We start from the raw sequence: 17,063 nt of genomic DNA, 5'->3' as shown, positions 1-17,063 counted from the left end.
ATGAGTTTCTTTTTTCTTTTAATTTGCTCACAAGCATTTTCCCGGATAATTTATTCTATTCTTTTTAGAGCATCCAATCATCAAATTGTAGGCAAAGGAATAAAACTGAATTTGCTTTTTAAGCTTTCATATCTGAATTGGAATTTTGCACTAACCCGAGGTTATCTTAACCCTGTTTTGAACAACCCGTTCGTAAGGTCTACAGAGCATGAGAAATACATACCTCTCTAAATATAGAACAAGAAAAGAAAAGAAACTGAAAGGAAAACACGAGAAAAGGTTCACTCGGATGTCCTTTCGGGCTTTGGTGTTTTCTAGCTAATCATAGATCTGGACTTGCTATTTTTAAGGTCCTGTGTCTTAGCTCACTTGTTGGATTGACAATAATGTATTCTTTCATTTCCTCGGAAATATTAACTTGTAGCTACGCTAAAATTGTAGGTAAAATTGGTTGTGTGTGCATGTATGTACGTACTGTACCCTTTGAACCAAACTTTTTTCAAGCTTATACACGGCGAACTGGTCAGCCTACCACTAGACCGGTAGGGAGTCATTCAAGAACGGGTACCTGAAAGACTCTGGGAAAAAAGGTGTGGTCAGCCCTGTTTCCTGTCTCCACTCATGGGCGGGCAGAAACGAACCCTCCCTATTACTTGGTACCCAAAGTTTGGAGTGACACTGAGTTGTAATATCCGAAATAAGGTAACTAATGCAGTTGCCGCAATTTGCGCTCGTACCCATTTCCTTACACTCCCCGGCGGATGTGAACCGATGTGAACCGGGAACCAAATCTCGCCCCAATCAGCACTCGGCCAACGTTCAAGATGGCGGACAGACAAGACAGAGAAGGAAGTTATTGATCATGTTTCTTTTGAAACTGTGGAGTTTCTTAATTACCATGGATGTAATGAAGCCAACTCTGATAAACATAGGAGGAAGATGTTACCGAAAAATGCCGTTTGAGCAGAAAATCGAACCCTATACTGAACAGGCTTCGAACTCAGGCCAAAGAAATGACGAAGGTAGGCACGTTGGATTCATTCATACAAAAGAAGCATAGTACAGAAGCGATGTGATGTTCGAAAGAGGAATAAATTTTTTTAAGCTAAAAATTTGTACATTTCTTTGCTTAATAGCGTACTGTTCTGTATGTTTGTTGTTGTCAATGGTGGATGTTTGTTTGTAAAAAAATTTCACTTATAAGTTAGTTTGAATTTCCTTGTAGGATGTAAAGCTGGAGTATTGTACGATCAATCGTATTTACAGATATCTATTATTATTATGTTTTTATGATGATGATGATGATTATTGTACATTGAAGCCACTATCAGTCTTCTCATTGGCTAAGAGACTAAAAGTGTAGACAGCAGTGTGAATTGAGGTGGAGAGGCTAAAGAGTAGCCTGTGAAAACATCTGTTTCTCCTCGCTCTTCGCCGCTGGGGACGTTTTGCGTGGAGGAACGTCTGCGACTCAGCGGCAGAAATTCCATACTGATGACGCAAATCAATGTTTACATAATAAATTCGATAGTCACGGGGTTCCAAATGCAAATTTGTCCAATTTTATGTGTCTTCTGGTCGATTTTGGTAAAGTATTGTGTTCATCTGCCAACGAGCTCCAGCAAAACTCAAATGTTTCTTCTAGAGAAGAGTATATTCCACAAATATTGACTGTTTTGCTCGAGATTCTTTGCGTTTACATTTGACCTTTGTGGCCTTTTGTGTTTTGTCTGTCATTCGTAAACAATAGCTTAAACAATCTAACTACTCTGTCGACCAATCAGCGCTTCTGACCGGATTCCGGACAGATTTTACGTCATCAGTATGGAATTTCTGTCGCTGAGTTGCAGACGTTCCTCCTCGCGAAACGTCCCCAGTGGCGAAGAGCGAGGAGAAACAGATGTTTTCGCAGGCTAGCTAAAGGGCTGGACTCACCTCTGTCATTAAGTCTTTAAATTTTCCAGAAAAAGTGGGGGCAACTAAACCCCCCCATCCCATGGCCAGCCCTCCAACTCCACTGTCCCTGTACACATACATCATATTCAAGAGTAGTCTCTATCTTAACTTAAAAAGTGGGCTAAGTGGTATGTAGTTATTCAGCATGGCATGTTTTAAGAACAAGAAATATGCATTTGTAATAGGATTTACATATCACATAGCGGGCTAACCAAAGAGTATTCAATGAATATTATTGTGGAATGGTATCATACAGTATAAGCCAACAGAAATGATTTAGTTAAGAGAACACCATGTACTTGTCACTTGCAGAGGAGGTAATGTGGGATGATGAAGCTTGCGATGCATTTGGTTTGGTTGAAAAAACTGATGAAGGTTATAAGCTGTCGATGGAAATGCCAAGTTCGCTCCATCGATTTATTATTGGAAGAAGAGGGGAAACAAAGAGGAAAATAGAGAAAGACACTGGTACACGTATCTGGATTCCTAGACAGGGCCAGGAAGGAGACGTAGGTGAGACCTTTTATCAGATTTATATTGTACTAAAGTCAAAACCCACATAAGAGACCACTCAAAATACCAAAATTTGCTGGTTGCTTGTGAGAACGTTTTTACTACAGTACAGAACTTTAACTACTGGGTAAACAGAGTTTGGCATTTACATTATAGTTTAGATGGTTGCTGATAGGGTTGGACGGTTATTATTTTTGTGCCACAAAAATTATGTCCCTACAGACCCATTTGACAGTTCCTTTGATTAAACTCATAGATTGATACTGATTTCCCATGGTAACAACCGACAAAAAGAATTTTCTTTTAAAGTTAATGATTTTTATTTTTGATGATTAGTCCCTTTATCAGACCTGCCATGTAATGTGACTTCCAAGAAATTCCACCTAATTTCCCTATTATCTGCAGCTAACAAAAGGCCTGAGTGCTCTTCTTGACTGACAATATATGCAAGCACTATTTTTGTTCTTTGAAGGGGAGACAATTCTTTTAAAACGTCACTTTTCTCGTTTATTAGGCAGGATTAGTGCAGTTAATAGAGCTGTTGACTGCAGAGCCAGAGGTCATGAGTTTAATTTATGATCTTTCATCTGACACACTTAATAAAGTAAATATTATTTGCTGATGCCAAATAAGACACAAATAATGCTATCTGTTCTACACTTGCCCTTGATAAAATGGGGACATTTTGCCCAACCTTGCCCCATAATGTTGGACTCTTGTTTTTGACTTACCTTGTATCTCATTTTGCAGTGATAACGGGACCCCAAAGGAGTGGTGTAGTGGGGGCAAGAAGCCGCATTGAAGTAATAACGGAATCTGCAAGACAAAAGATTCCTTTTACACATTTTTTGTGTTTTCCTTTGTATGAAAGCAACTTGGAAAAGAAAGTTGATGAGTTCAAAGTAAGAGTACTCAAGGATTGTTTTGAGGTAGGTTTTTCACCAAACTCATATTTCATTTTTCTCTTCTATTCTCAATAATAATGTCTTAAACATGGCTATGGGATGTTAAAACCACAATAATCACTTAAAGTAAAAAACAATACCACCAAATTATACCTAACTATAAACACATATAGTGAACTCTCTCTAAGACCGACACCTTTAATTTGGGACCTGCACTAAGTGTCCATCTTAAAGAGGTGTCTTTCTTGGGTCAAATGAAGGGAGTAAAGAAAGGCAGGGACCAACTCTAGGTGTCCATTTGTCAAGGTGTCTGTCTTATAGAGGTGTTCATTAAGAGAAAGTCGACTGCAGTATTTATAGGGGTTATAAACAATAAACCGTGCAATGGTTTCAAGGAATTGGTAATTCCACTGGTGAAGGGCCAGGCCCGAAAAATTTGGAAAGGATAACTTCAACTTTAACATGGCACTTTTGTTCACGATTTCTTTATTTTTAATGAACATTTTTGTTAAAAACAATATCCACTGTCACCCACAAATAACTCACAATATGGCAAGTTAAACTAAAATCCCAACTAGGGGGCTCAGGCAAACCAGAGGACTATTGAAAATTGAAACTGTAATCAACCCTAGCTGCTGGGTAAAGGGACTTGAACCCAGGGTGACTCGCAAGTTAAAATCTGTCACTGTAAACTACTTGTGGGCATCTGTCTCTCAAGCCCTTAATTTCAGTACTTGTAATCAGTGAGGCATAATTGTCAATGTTATTATTGCAGTGCCGAGGAATAGATGCAAGTATATTCCAACTACCAAGCAAAATTCACTTGACCATCGGCATGCTGACTTTGTTGAGTGACAAAGATGTGGTAAGGAGAGGAATGATTTGTTCATGGGGGGTGATGATATTTCAAACAGCTAATAATCAGAATAATTTTCACTCTTTCTTCTTGTTACTGTTTATTTTCTTAGACAACTTCCACCCTGAGAACCTGATACTATTTTGGTGGCATGCAGTACATAATTTTGAAATACTGATCATAAGAGAGGCAGCTTTGAACATTCTTCTCTCATGGCCACACAGGAGTTTTAAGTAGAATAAGATCACAATAAAATTAGCTGACATTAGTATGGCTATTCTTGATTGAAATAATATTAATGACAACCCTGGCCACCTTGTGACTGGTTTTCTATTCAACAAACTTATAATCCATTCAAGTCATTCAGTGATCATGACTCCCTCTTGCAAATAACTGCACCCACTTTCAACTGAAATGGAATTTTAAAACTTTCTCTTATTTGTTGTGCCAGCATCCTAGTAGCTCGTGCGAGTGCAAGTGCTAAAGGAAAGCAACAAAAGTAGGTCTGACAGCTACCGTGTCTGGAACAGTGTATTGAGCATATCCAATATTATCTTTAGGGACTGTTGCATACGCATTTTTTCCAACAACTTTTCTTGAAATAGTTGTATACACAGTTATACACCCCTTATAACTTCATCAGCAATTAACGGGTGTCCTTTGGTCCATAAGTTTCAAAACAGCTGCTCCACAGAATTTTTACCTCCCTTTGTTTTGGGGTATGGCAATGAGTTTTAACAAAAGGAAATGAAAATTAAACCATGGATAAAATTGAACCACAACATATGCATGCACCTCTTGCCAATCTGTGTCACTTCAGACACAAGTGATTAGAGTGCCACAATGGTGAAGTGTCAATAAACTGAAAAATTATTTCACAATGTTGACCAACAGTTATGATACAGTACTCTTGAGTGTTGGATAGGTGCCATTTTTGTTGAGAAATGATATTAATAAACAAAAAAAAAACCTTGAGATATGACTAAAGTTCTTGCAAGCAACAGGCACTCTTTCTTTACCTACTTTTGAGTGGTGGTGTACAGTTTTCAGATGTTCTTACTGTAGCATTTTTTGGTTGGTAATGGTGAAAAAGAGTTAAAAGATCACACAACAAAGTGAAAACCACGAGGTGATGTCAACTTCAAAAAATCCTTCTATAGGTCTGTGCAATATTTATTTTGAGAGATTATTGAAACGTACTTCCATAAAGGTCCCACATTTACAAACAAAGTTAAATGTAGCAATCTTTGTATTGCAGAAAAATGCAGCAGACTTATTGTCAGAATGCTACCAAGAACTTGTCAGGTGTGTGCATTTAAAAAACAGAGTTGCAATGTAATGTTTTTCAGAAAGGACATGTTTTGACAGACTTGGCCATGCAGTTGTATTTTAGCTGGACCAACCAGAATCGTCCATTCATGTATATGTTTTAGTACTATGGAAATCTTCAGCATCAACTCGACGTGATATTCATTAACTGTCTGGTTCTCATAGCGTACTACAGGTCGGGCTTGAACTCCCTTGTCCTTGTCCTACCACATGCCACAAAGATTTTATTTGACCTGCCTGGGCTAATTTAAGTGTACATTGTCCAATGACCAACTTTTATTTGTATTCCTGTAAGAGTGTACTTGTAATGCATCCATTTTTTGTCAGAGAATGTATGTCTCTGCCTTCTTCCTTATAAATTACAATGACTTCAAGTTCTACTATAAATATTTGACATCTTTTATGAAAGATCTAAGTTTTTTGTCGTAAACATTATTGTTCAGTATGAATAATATGCTTATTTAGCAAACTTATGTCCATATGAGAAGCCGAAGCGTCCTTACCAACTGGACCCTTGGCAAAATATCGCAATACTATTTTAAAAATATTTCCATTGAACAAGCAAAGAGGCGTACACAAGATAAGAGTGGTTTCGCTGCATTGGTTGACCGTGTAGTCGTTAATGCAACTCCGTGGTAACATAACAACTGGTCAAGGATTACACTATAACAAATACAATTTTTAGGAACTTATTAGAAAGATAATATACTTCCTTGTTCAATACCTTCAGGGAGTATTTGCAGGACACTGCTGTTGAAATAGAACTTAAAGGTGTAGAGTACATGAACGATGATCCGGCGGAGGTCGATGTTTTGTATGCAAAAGTTCTCCCCAAAGATGGCTCGGACAGGTGATACTTGTAATCATAAAAAATGTTATCTTGTTGTTATATACTGCACTACAATTTATCTCTCGAATTACCTGGTGAAATGACTGTGTCATGCTCTTGAAGTTTTTTACTAACGGCACTCTCGCTGAGAAAGAGGAAATTAAAAAAGATACCACGACGGCGAAGGCAGCAAAAACGTCACTTTTTAGCCAGACTTAAAATTGAAGCTTACTTATAATTTTCTCAAACAAAAAATAAAATCGAGCAATGCTAAACGGCGACGGCAACGAGAACTGCCAAAAAATCAAGTCTAATTAGCAACAAAAAAACAACTTTGCACGTGCAGCACACATTTTTGTTTAATGATTTCTTTGCCGTTGTTTGGCACGTCCACAGCGTAAAACTTGCTAGTTACACATTTTATGGAAAAAAAAGTCCTATGTGCTCACCAAAGATTTTGTTGCTTGCGTTCCTGTGCGCTTTTTTTTTCGCTGCCGCTCATTTTTACGTTGCTGACTTCTCCTTGCTAAGCGCTAGCATTTCTCAATTTCTCATCGCCGATTTAAAACTTTCACTTATTTTTCCAACATAATTCGTCGCCTTTGTTTTTATCTCTCGCTGTAGCTCTTTCTCTGTTATCCACGTCAGTGTAGATATTAAAACTTATTTGAAAAAAGACTCGACTTAATTGTTGCTTTTTCTCTCTGAAAGTCCGGGTGGCCACGCGATTTCGCACCAAAAACGTCGAATCCCATTTGGGTTGCCAATTAAAACAAAACCACAAGAAGACTTGATTCATGACGCACCTGAAAAAACAGCCTGGTGGACAGACCCTTTCTACAAGTTCCGTCAAATTTTGTTTCCCTATTTTATTCTCAAATGATAAAAGTGTGCTACAATTCCTTATAGTGGATGATAACGTCGCTTAAAAAGTGAATTAACGGTCTTTCAATTTTCATCGCAATTATTTGAACTCACTTACTTTGTCAAGTGTAGGCGAACTCTCCTAGAGTTGAATTCCTAAGGTCCAAGTTCAGAAAGGGAAAGAAAAGTTCCTTGTGGCTTGTTTACGTCCTCCATAAAACCTGAAATAAGGCGTGTACTGCACGTGCAAAGTTGTTGTTTTGCCTATGAGACCTATTGCTGTTTTGACGTTCAGGTTGCTGTCGCCGTCGTCGCATCTTAAGGTCCCTATTGCAGCAAAATGTGTTGTAAAGCGATGTTTCGCGTTTTATTACCCACGTACAACAAATCAGGTTATTGCATGTTACACAAACACTGACTTCTGATTGGTTAAAATCAAGCGGGAGTCCATACCACACACAGGATTTACGTCACTTGCTGCAAAGTCAGTTTGCCTTGGGCCAGTAAAACGCGAAATGAGTACATACTATGTTACAAAGAGTAGAACTTCTCTCTACTTTCCGCAAGAACTTTCGCAACTTGCGACAACCTGATTTGTTGCAAGACAAGTTTGATTCGTGGGTGGTAAAACGCGCAACATCGCTATTCAACTCGTTTTGCAGCAATGTTGCATAACAAGTTGCACGTTTTCATTAAAAGTTAATAGCGATCTAAGGCCCTGTCCACACCTAGGTTGTGACAATATAACATCGACCCAGGAGAAGTGTTGTGTCCAGCGGTTTTAGTGAAAAACAAGGGTTTGTTGGTGTTGCTCAGTGTCGCGGGCTCACAAAATCTCCCTCAGGTCGATCTTATTTTGTATTTGCCCCACGCTTATCCCGATATTTTTGAAAACGGAGAAAAGATCTCCGTTTTCAAAAATATTCGGATACATGTGGACAGGGCTTAAGTTAGGTAAAGATAATAATAACCTTCTCTATATGATAAAAAAAAAGAAAAATCGCTATTCAATACTCACAAAAAAGACCTATGTACAGTGGTTCACTTAAAAAGAATTAAAACGAAATTTGTACCTTAACATCTGTTAGAAAAAAAGAAAAGATCATAATGTCTCAGTATCTCTTAAAATATAATCCACGAAAATATTTCTCTACTTATTATTTTTACTATTACTATTACCAATCACAATCAATATTTAACATCTTTTCACTAATTCCTCTTTAAAATCTGCCACGATTTCAACATGAAGCAACAACGATAAGAATATTAAATAGTAGGAATAATTGAATATGCAATATTCAGTATCTTTTATATGTCTTTTAATTTAGGCTCCAAAGGCTGGCTGATGCAATTGTTGAGAGATTTGTATCCAAGGGTTTGATGAAAAAACAATATGACCAAGTCAAGCTACACGCAACTGTCATGAATTCCAAACTGCGCAACACTGATGAACAAACCCCAGCTAAGAAAAGCCGAACAGATGTGCCCCCCAGATTTGTAAAGAAATTATCATTTGATGCAAGGAAAATTATTTCGGTAAGGCTACATACCTGAGGGGATCCCCATAATGGTATATAGAGGGAGGCCCCGCCCAAAAGGGGGTACTTTTTTCAGGCTTTTGGTTTATGAAAGGGTAGGGAGTATATGAAAGGGTAGGAAAATATATCCTTTCGGTCTGTAAAAAGACCCAAGAGGGATTGTAACTGATGCATTTTATGGCTATGATGAGTTAGACGTGAAAACGTTCTGGTTATATGATTTATTCATATATTTACATATCAGTTAAAAGGAATTCAAAGTTCTAAGCTGGGTGTGTGAAACGGGGAACCATTTTTCAATAGAAGGTTATACGAAAGGAGTTGCTTTTCTATTAAAAATGGTATATAAAAGGGTACAGGGTTTGGACCTCAGGGGAGACTCCCTGCTTAAAAATTGGTTGATCACTCGAACCGTATACTTCAAATGTCAATGAGATAAGTCGGTTCGTGCGTCGTCGTCTCTGGACTTGTGCTTTTATCACTGCACCACTCTTGCTCCCAAATGATGAGTTTCATTTGTTGCATGTTTTGTCTATAACTTTCAATCTATTTCTTTTCTTGTTTGCAGTTATTTGAAGACTTCAGCTTTGGTGAATACCATCTAGGCACAATTCATCTGTCTACAAGAGGACGCTATGATGCCGAGGGACATTATGAATGTGCTGCATCTGTCCCCTTACCTTGACTCAGTTCCCTGCCTTGGAACCTTTACATACGATCTTGGACATCACTTTTCGTGGACATTTCACAACTCCCGAATGAATGGTTTATTTTAGAAAAGAAAACTTCTTGACTTTGCAATGTGTAGACGGTAAACAATCAAATCGCTCGAAAGTCGAAACCAGAGTTATGTCGCCCGAAATATATAGTCATGTGACTCATGTTCGAAATTTTATCAGCTGTAATACAGAGAAATAAAGTTGAATAAAGTAGCGCGTGTGATACGGGTATATCTTGTTCTTTAGGCCATGTTGAGACGAAACAATAGCGATAAATCAGTAATATACAGTAGAAACCGGCGACTAAGAACCAGCTGGTTTTTAAGAACCTGCTATGCTTAAATTTCCTAGTTAGAGCCCCTCTTTACAAGAACCTGTTGAGCGTAAAATTTGAAACATGTTCTTATTTTCTTACATCTATATTTAAAAAAATCTGTACAGGATACTCTTTGGAGACATAGGTGCCTCATTGCTTTAACTGCAATTATAATGGTATACAGGTTTCACCTCTAATAAAGAATGAGATGAATACCACTAAATACTCTTAGCTACAATGTGTTGTTTCTTCAGAAGATAAGAACCTATTTAAGAACCAAAATAGCCTAAATTTGTGCAAATTTCATTTATGTAAGAATCTGTTTAGCTTTTCTCCGGAAAATGCAGCTTTTCTTAGTCGCGGGTTTGTACTGTATCTTGAAGAGACGAAAAAAGCTGGATAAATTTGTAATAGGATACTGGGATACTATTATTTGTAGGCAGTTATTTGCAGGTCATGTGCTGTGCTCTCGGCGAATGACAGGGAAGAAAAATTTTAACGGAACCATGATAATACCATTAAACTGCCCCAAACCGCCAGGAAGCTGCAATAAGGTTTGTTACATTGTGTGGTGGCAAAATGAAGAAAGATGGTAAAGGATACACTCGGTGAATCAGCTAAAGAAAAAAGATTGGGACTGTTGTTGAATTTTGGGTTTTGTGACCAAATGGAGTGAAAAGTGAACGCTAATAAAACAAGCTTTTAGTTGTTAGTACTTCACACAAGCAGAGACAGTTCCACTTAAATTTTGGTATAAAATCAAAACAACAGTTTGGTAAATTCCAAGTCATCTTTTTCACCAGTTGAACTACAACGCTGTGAAGTTAAGTTCCACAAATTGTTTATTTTTAAATTCACTCCTGGGTGTGGTGGTATGAACCAACAATTTAAAATCTCAACTCGATCTGATGAAGGCCAGTTAGTTCGTCGCTGATTTGGTTGCTATAAAGAGGTTTACTTTATCATTGCCAGTCAACTTTGAGGTCAGACTGGTCAATGTGTCTTAACCTTCATCCGCTGACACTAAAAAAATTTGTCGTATTTTCAAAGCGGTTTCCTACATACTTTTATCTTCTTTTTTTCGGAAGGTCATCACTGGTTAGAATTTGAGAATGAAGGAAGTGTTATTGCAAAAATAAATGTGCAGTATTAAAATTATACGATTACATCTCAATCTACGATGTAAAAATCAAAATAATCAATAGAGGCAGCGCAATATACGCCATAAATTATCTATCACCAGTTGAACTACAACGCTGTGAAGTTAAGTTCCAAAAATTGTTAATTTTTAAATTCACTCCTGGGTGTGGTGGTATGAACCAACAATTTAAAATCTCAACTCGATCTGATGAAGGCCAGTTGGTTCGTCTCTGATTTGGTTGCTATAAAGAGGTTTACTTTATCATTGCCAGTCAACTTTGAGGTCAGACCGGTCGATGTGTCTTAACCTTCATCCGCTGACACTAAAAAAATTTGTCGTATTTTAAAGGCGATTTCCTACATACTTTTATCTTCTTTTTTTTGCGGAAGGTCATCACTGGTTAGAATTTGAGAATAAAGGAAGTGTTATTGCAAAAATAAATGTGCGGTATTAAAATTACACGATTACATCTCAATCTACGATGTAAAAATCAAAATAATCAATAGAGGCAACGCAATATACGCCCTAAATTATCTAATAAATTATAAAAAATCCCCTTTTGAATTTTTTTATGGTGGTTTCTCACGCCCGGGCAATTTAATCTATGATCAAAAACCGCGAACATGAAAACCATTCGTAACACGCTTTTTGAATTAATAATGGTTGCAATAATTTACAGCAATATTTCCTAGAAATGAACGATTCTTTGATTCTTTTGCCAGAAAATCTTTAAAATGTATTCGCAAAAGTAGTTTTGTAAAAAAATGAAAATTTGAAGCAAAATTTAAGATTGAGGATTTAATACGTGACGTCATAGGGCAGATGGTATTCAATCCACAAAGAGAGATAACATTCTCTATGGGTATACTTTTAATCCAGAATTTACTGAATAATACTCAAAGTTTGAATTTCAAAAACTGGTCAGGAGTGCTCATTAAACTTTAAGCGCCCAAGTTATTATTAGCTCTTGGTCTTATGGCTTTCAAAGAGTGTACTGAAATGGATTTAACTTAAATTTTCTTTTATTCCGCCGCAGTCATTGTCTTCTAGAGATTGTGCCCAGTTGTTTTTTTCATAGGAAAGAAAATTTTTTCTGTACATGCACACCTGTTTTCATTAATAACAGTTAACTTGCAAAATGCGTGGGGAGAAGTTTTCGCACCTGGGACACCAACAGCGGGAAAGTAATCAAGTTTATAAATCAGATGTCGACAACCTAAGCTGCTAGTACTACGATCAATACGGAGCAACGGAGGCGGTTTCAGCGAAAAAAAGGGGTGAGCGGTAGAAAAAAAATTCTGAAAGCTCTGTTGCTCGCAAACGAGTGAAATACTCCGGCAATTAACGCCCGTCAGTTTTCCGTCAGCAAATTGGTTTTGAGTGTGGATATTCACGTTACAAGATGTCTAAACGTCGTGTTATTCTTTGGACTGCACCACGATGTGTTTCAACCGCGTTTGAGAGATCGATAATGACGCTCAAGAATTCAAAAATTTTACACGAGCCTTACTCAGCAGCCCATTATTTCGGCCCAGAGAGACAAAGCCCTAGATACGCAGCCCAAGAGACCAACCAGCAGGCAACCTACCGCTCAATAAGTAAACTGCTTCAGAAAGAGCACGACGGAAGTGATTTCGTCTTCACCAAAGAAATGGCTTACTGCGTGGAAAACAAGTTCCACATCTTCACAGAAGAAGGTTTTAAGGACTTTCAACACACATTTCTGATCCGCCATCCTCTTAAGGCAGTATACTCATTGTACAAAGCTTCTACAAACCCGAAGCTCACGGGATGGGATTACTTCGATCCCGCAGAAGCGGGATTTCGCCAGATGGCGGAGCTGTGTGACTTTGTCGAGAGGCACATTCACAGCAACCCCATAGTCGTGGACGCAGACGATTTGTTGGATTATCCCACTGAAATGATGCAGAGCTACTGTGAAGCTGTTGGATTAGAGTTTGAAGAGAACATGACCTCCTGGGAACCAGGGCCGGTTCCTGAATGGGATGTTTGGGCCGGATGGCATGAAGATGCACTGAAGAGTTCTGGGTTCAAAGCTAGAGTCAAGAAGAACAGAAGTCGCCCATGCGCTGTGTTCGATGTTGAAGATCTCCCACCGGAAGTGGCGGCTGTTGTGGAAGAGTGCATGCCTTGCTATGAATCGCTATCAGCGAAAAAACTTCTACCCAAGAACATTCCAGTTTTTTAAGTTTATGGTCGGTTAACCATTAGAGAGAGAAATTCAGGAAATGAGACAGTGTTTTTTTTGTTTGTTCTTTTAGTTTGTTCTTTTGTCTTTTTGTTTTTAGTGTCTTTTCCGTCTATTTCTTGGTCTTATTTCATCGAGCAATGCATTTAAGAAAGGTATTATTTTTTAACGAAATAAATGTACAAAACATAAAGGACCGAATGTTCCAGATCGGTTTTTCCCCGCTCAGAATGGATGGACATCATTAATTATTAACAACCAGTTAAGCGGCAAATTAAAGAAGTGTGCGCCTTGAAATGCGCTGAATAAGACAAGAAATGGCCTAAATTGGCCCGCAGCCCCACTAACATCAACCAGAAGCATATAATTCTTTCACGGTGATATGCTTCTGCACCAACTAAACATTTTTAATTAAATTTGATTTTAAAAACATGAAAAATAGTTACTAGAACACAGGATTTTACACAGAATTCAAATGAGCTTTAAATTTGCCATCAATAAAAGTACGGTAAACATATTGTATGGACAAAACAAATTTAATGTTTGACTAAACAGTTTTTAAACATGTTAGCTCATGTTTAAGCTTTGGTGTGAATGTCGCCTCTAAAGGGAGGGATGAAAAGTGAGCTCTCCTAAAAACGCCTGCGTGGGAGGCTAGTGTGAATAGGGCTTAAGGTTGAGATTCACTTTTCTGGAGTTTAAACTTACATGTGGCCCCGGTGGGGGACTCCCGTATAAAAGTGGCGGGGATGCTCTTCGTCTCCCTTTGGGGTGTAAATTGCAGATTTTGGTCTCACTTAAGCTGTTTGGGATGGAAAGTTACTATATTTGCCCATTCAGGTATCGCTTACTACTGTGCATAAAGAAATTTACAAAAGGCCCTGACAGTGACCACACAGAAATCTTCCTTAGGGGGTCACTTTAAGCTTGAGCCACACCCACATTGGTCTCCCTTACGGTTTAAATTTCCGACGAGCATTCCCGGCACTTTTATATGGGAGTCTCCCCCGGCGAATGTGGCTCACCGGAATATTCTGTAGTTGAGCCTTTATCAAACCTTTATATGTTCTTTTAAAATTTTTCAATAACTTCATAGCGGCAGTCTAATTAAATTCCGTTCGGGTGCAATTTGCTCCATTCAAGTCCATTATTACCACGACTATACAAGCGCTACAAAATATCGAAGAAAACGGCTGAAAATAAATTCAGAAACGAAACAACAAGGGCAGGAATAACAGGATGGTAGCAGGTAGAGACAGATTTTTCCTTTCAAATTCTACCCAAAAAAATTCCCATGTAAATAAACACCATGGAAATGTAACTGACCCGGTAAAGCTAATTAAAACTATAAGGATTAAGGATTAGATTTTACTGGTTATGAAAGCTTCACCAAAACTACGATGTTTGAAGGGCGGGGCGGGGGTAGGGGGGGGGGCAGAGAAACCACTCCAATCTCGATAACAAGAAAAAAAATCCGCGTTTTCGAGAAACTTCGAGCTGATTTGTGGGCAGACAAAGAAAACACACCCCAATTTACTTTTAACAGGGTTCGCACGCACCTTGAAAGTCCTTGAAAATTGCAGTCGGTGCTGGGAAGTCCTTGAATTTCGGTGCTAACTTTATCCAACACAGATTCTCAAGTGTCTAAAAGGAGCAAACACAGAAAGACCTATCAGGATAAAATTGCTCATGTTGTGGAAGAACAAAAAAAGACAGACTCAAGGCTCTTTTTTGCACTAAATGGAGTCCTTGAAAAATTGGAAATGTTTCCTTGAAAGTCCTTGAAAATTCCTTGAATTTTTTGTTCAAAAAGGGTACGAACCCTGTTTTAATCAATACGACGTTACTGGGTAGTGGTGGATCCCCCACAAGGGAAGAAGACCAGAGGGAACCGGATCCCCTAGCCCCGCCGTCCCCCACCCGCCCTACCCCCAACTAAATTAGGGAGCTTACGCAACGACGACGGCAACGGCAGCCCCGCCAAACGTCACCCGAAACGTGAATTAGCACTGCTTCAAACTTCATCGCTCTTATTGCAACTCTTTTAATTTGTCAAATGTTGGCGATTTTTTCAGGAGTTTAATTCCGAAGGACTGTATCTGAGTTCACAAAAAGAAAAAGAAATTCGTTGTCATGTGTTCCCGTCCTCCATAAAACGTGAAAATTAGGAAGTTTCACGTCGTAGCTAGACGTGCAGTGACGGCAAAGAAATGTACAAAAAAGCGTGATGCACGTGCAAAGTTGTTGTTTTGCTGATCTAAACCTACTGCTTTTTTGCCGTTCTCGTTGCCGTCGACGTTGCTTAACCTCCCTAATAAATCGGATAAAAAGGAGCCTTAGCCAGGGCCTGAATTATTTGCTTTTTAACAACAGGGGGGAGAGTTGGAAAGAATTCCTGGATCCACCTCTGTGGGTTAAAATAAATCATAATGATTAACAAGTCTTGGAAGTTTACGCTTGATGTGAAAAGGACCATTTTCGGTATTTGTTTATGCGCTTCTGTTGAGGGTAAGACCCGGGGTCACTATCTATTCAGTTTAAGTAATGGAAAGCGCGTTTAAATATCTCAGTGACAAACGTCCCCACCCTGGCTTCTGTATAATTTAACGGCAGGAACCAACATAGCCTGCGAAAACAGTCGCTTCTCCTCGTTCTTCGCCGCTGGCATGGGGACGTTTCGCATGGAGGAACGTCTGCGTCTCTGCGGCAAAAATTCCATACTGATGACGTAAATCAATGTTTACATAATAAATCCGTTAGTTGTGGGGTTCCACTTTTATCATGGTCGATTTTGGTAAAGTGTTGTTTACATCTGCGAGAGGGCTCCAGCAAATCTATATATTCCACAAATATTGACTTTATTGTTAGAGATTCATCGCATTTACATTTGACCTTTGTGGCCTTTTGTCGGTCATTCGTAAAAAATAGCTAAAACAATGTAACTACTACGTCGACCAAGGATTCCGGACAGATTTTACGTCATCTGTTTGGAATTTCTGTCGCTGAGTTGCAGAAGTTCCTCCTCGCGAAACGTCCCCAGCGGCGAAGAGCGAGGAGAAAACGGCTGTTTTCCCAGGCTAGAGCCAACACCCCTGACTTTGAAATCCGTACGTACCTGTTTTAGTACCTGAAGCCTTAAAAAGATGAGCGCTCTTAAGCGGTTTTTTTGTTTAACGTCGGTTCTTAACTTTGTTGTATTTCTTGTAGCCTGAGAAACATTTGATTCGTCGACGAAGCTCTACACCCACTTGGTCCCGGCGTCTGTAAACTTCGAATAACAAGGCAACATTAACTGTTTGTTCAACGTACAACAAATAAAGAAGCCTTAAACATATAAACTTTTAAAAAGAATTCGTCGAGCAAAAAAAAACAACTCTGAGACCTATCGCTTATTCTCGCGATGTGTTGCCTTTCCCCCTACAATTCAATGGTTATCAAATTTACAGTTCTTTAGAATAGTAAATTATTTATATTCAGCGTAGAAATTGGCTCTATAACTTAAGAAAATGAGAGGAAAAAATACTCACCACGTTTAATTGCATGAAAAGTTTTTTCCTCGTGTTGAAAACGTGAAGCCGCAAACGGTGAAATGGCGGGAAAAATTACCGGTCACGTGGTTATCCCTGCCGTTTGCTCCAGTGACGGTAGGAAAAAATCGGAAACCACGCTCACAAAATGCGGGAAAAGGGCTTGGAATAAGGTGTGGTGCTGAGTTGATAGGAGAGTGAAAAAGCAAATTCGGTTTTCTAGTGTTAGCCTTTTGAATCAGAACAACGTTTCGGATAGCCTGAATTTCATCCGATTACTTCGAGTCGTTACTACTCCCTCAGTAAACGACTCGAAGCAGTCGGATGAATTTCTGGCTACGTTTCGGACTGATCGGGTTTT

At 38.7% G+C, this 17,063-nt stretch overlaps 2 protein-coding genes across 2 annotated transcripts; both read left to right on the top strand.

The window, feature by feature from the left end:
• The first annotated feature begins 815 nt into the window (after positions 1-815).
• Positions 816-10,193, top strand: LOC140950928 (activating signal cointegrator 1 complex subunit 1-like). Its single transcript, XM_073400143.1, has 8 exons — positions 816-1,022; positions 2,269-2,469; positions 3,220-3,398; positions 4,150-4,239; positions 5,489-5,535; positions 6,290-6,409; positions 8,581-8,788; positions 9,359-10,193. Exons 1-8 carry the CDS (start codon positions 863-865, stop codon positions 9,473-9,475), a joined length of 1,122 nt encoding a protein of 373 aa, XP_073256244.1. The 5' UTR covers positions 816-862; the 3' UTR covers positions 9,476-10,193.
• A 1,767-nt stretch (positions 10,194-11,960) lies between these two features.
• Positions 11,961-13,692, top strand: LOC140950354 (uncharacterized). The gene has a single exon (XM_073399561.1). It carries the CDS (start codon positions 12,369-12,371, stop codon positions 13,173-13,175), a length of 807 nt encoding a protein of 268 aa, XP_073255662.1. The 5' UTR covers positions 11,961-12,368; the 3' UTR covers positions 13,176-13,692.
• Positions 13,693-17,063: the final 3,371 nt, after the last annotated feature.

Source organism: Porites lutea, chromosome 10 (genome assembly GCF_958299795.1).
Source record: "Porites lutea chromosome 10, jaPorLute2.1, whole genome shotgun sequence".
Taxonomy (NCBI): Eukaryota; Metazoa; Cnidaria; class Anthozoa; order Scleractinia; family Poritidae; genus Porites; species Porites lutea.
Note: the sequence above shows the minus strand (reverse complement) of the source record. Positions and strands in the feature narration are given on the sequence as shown.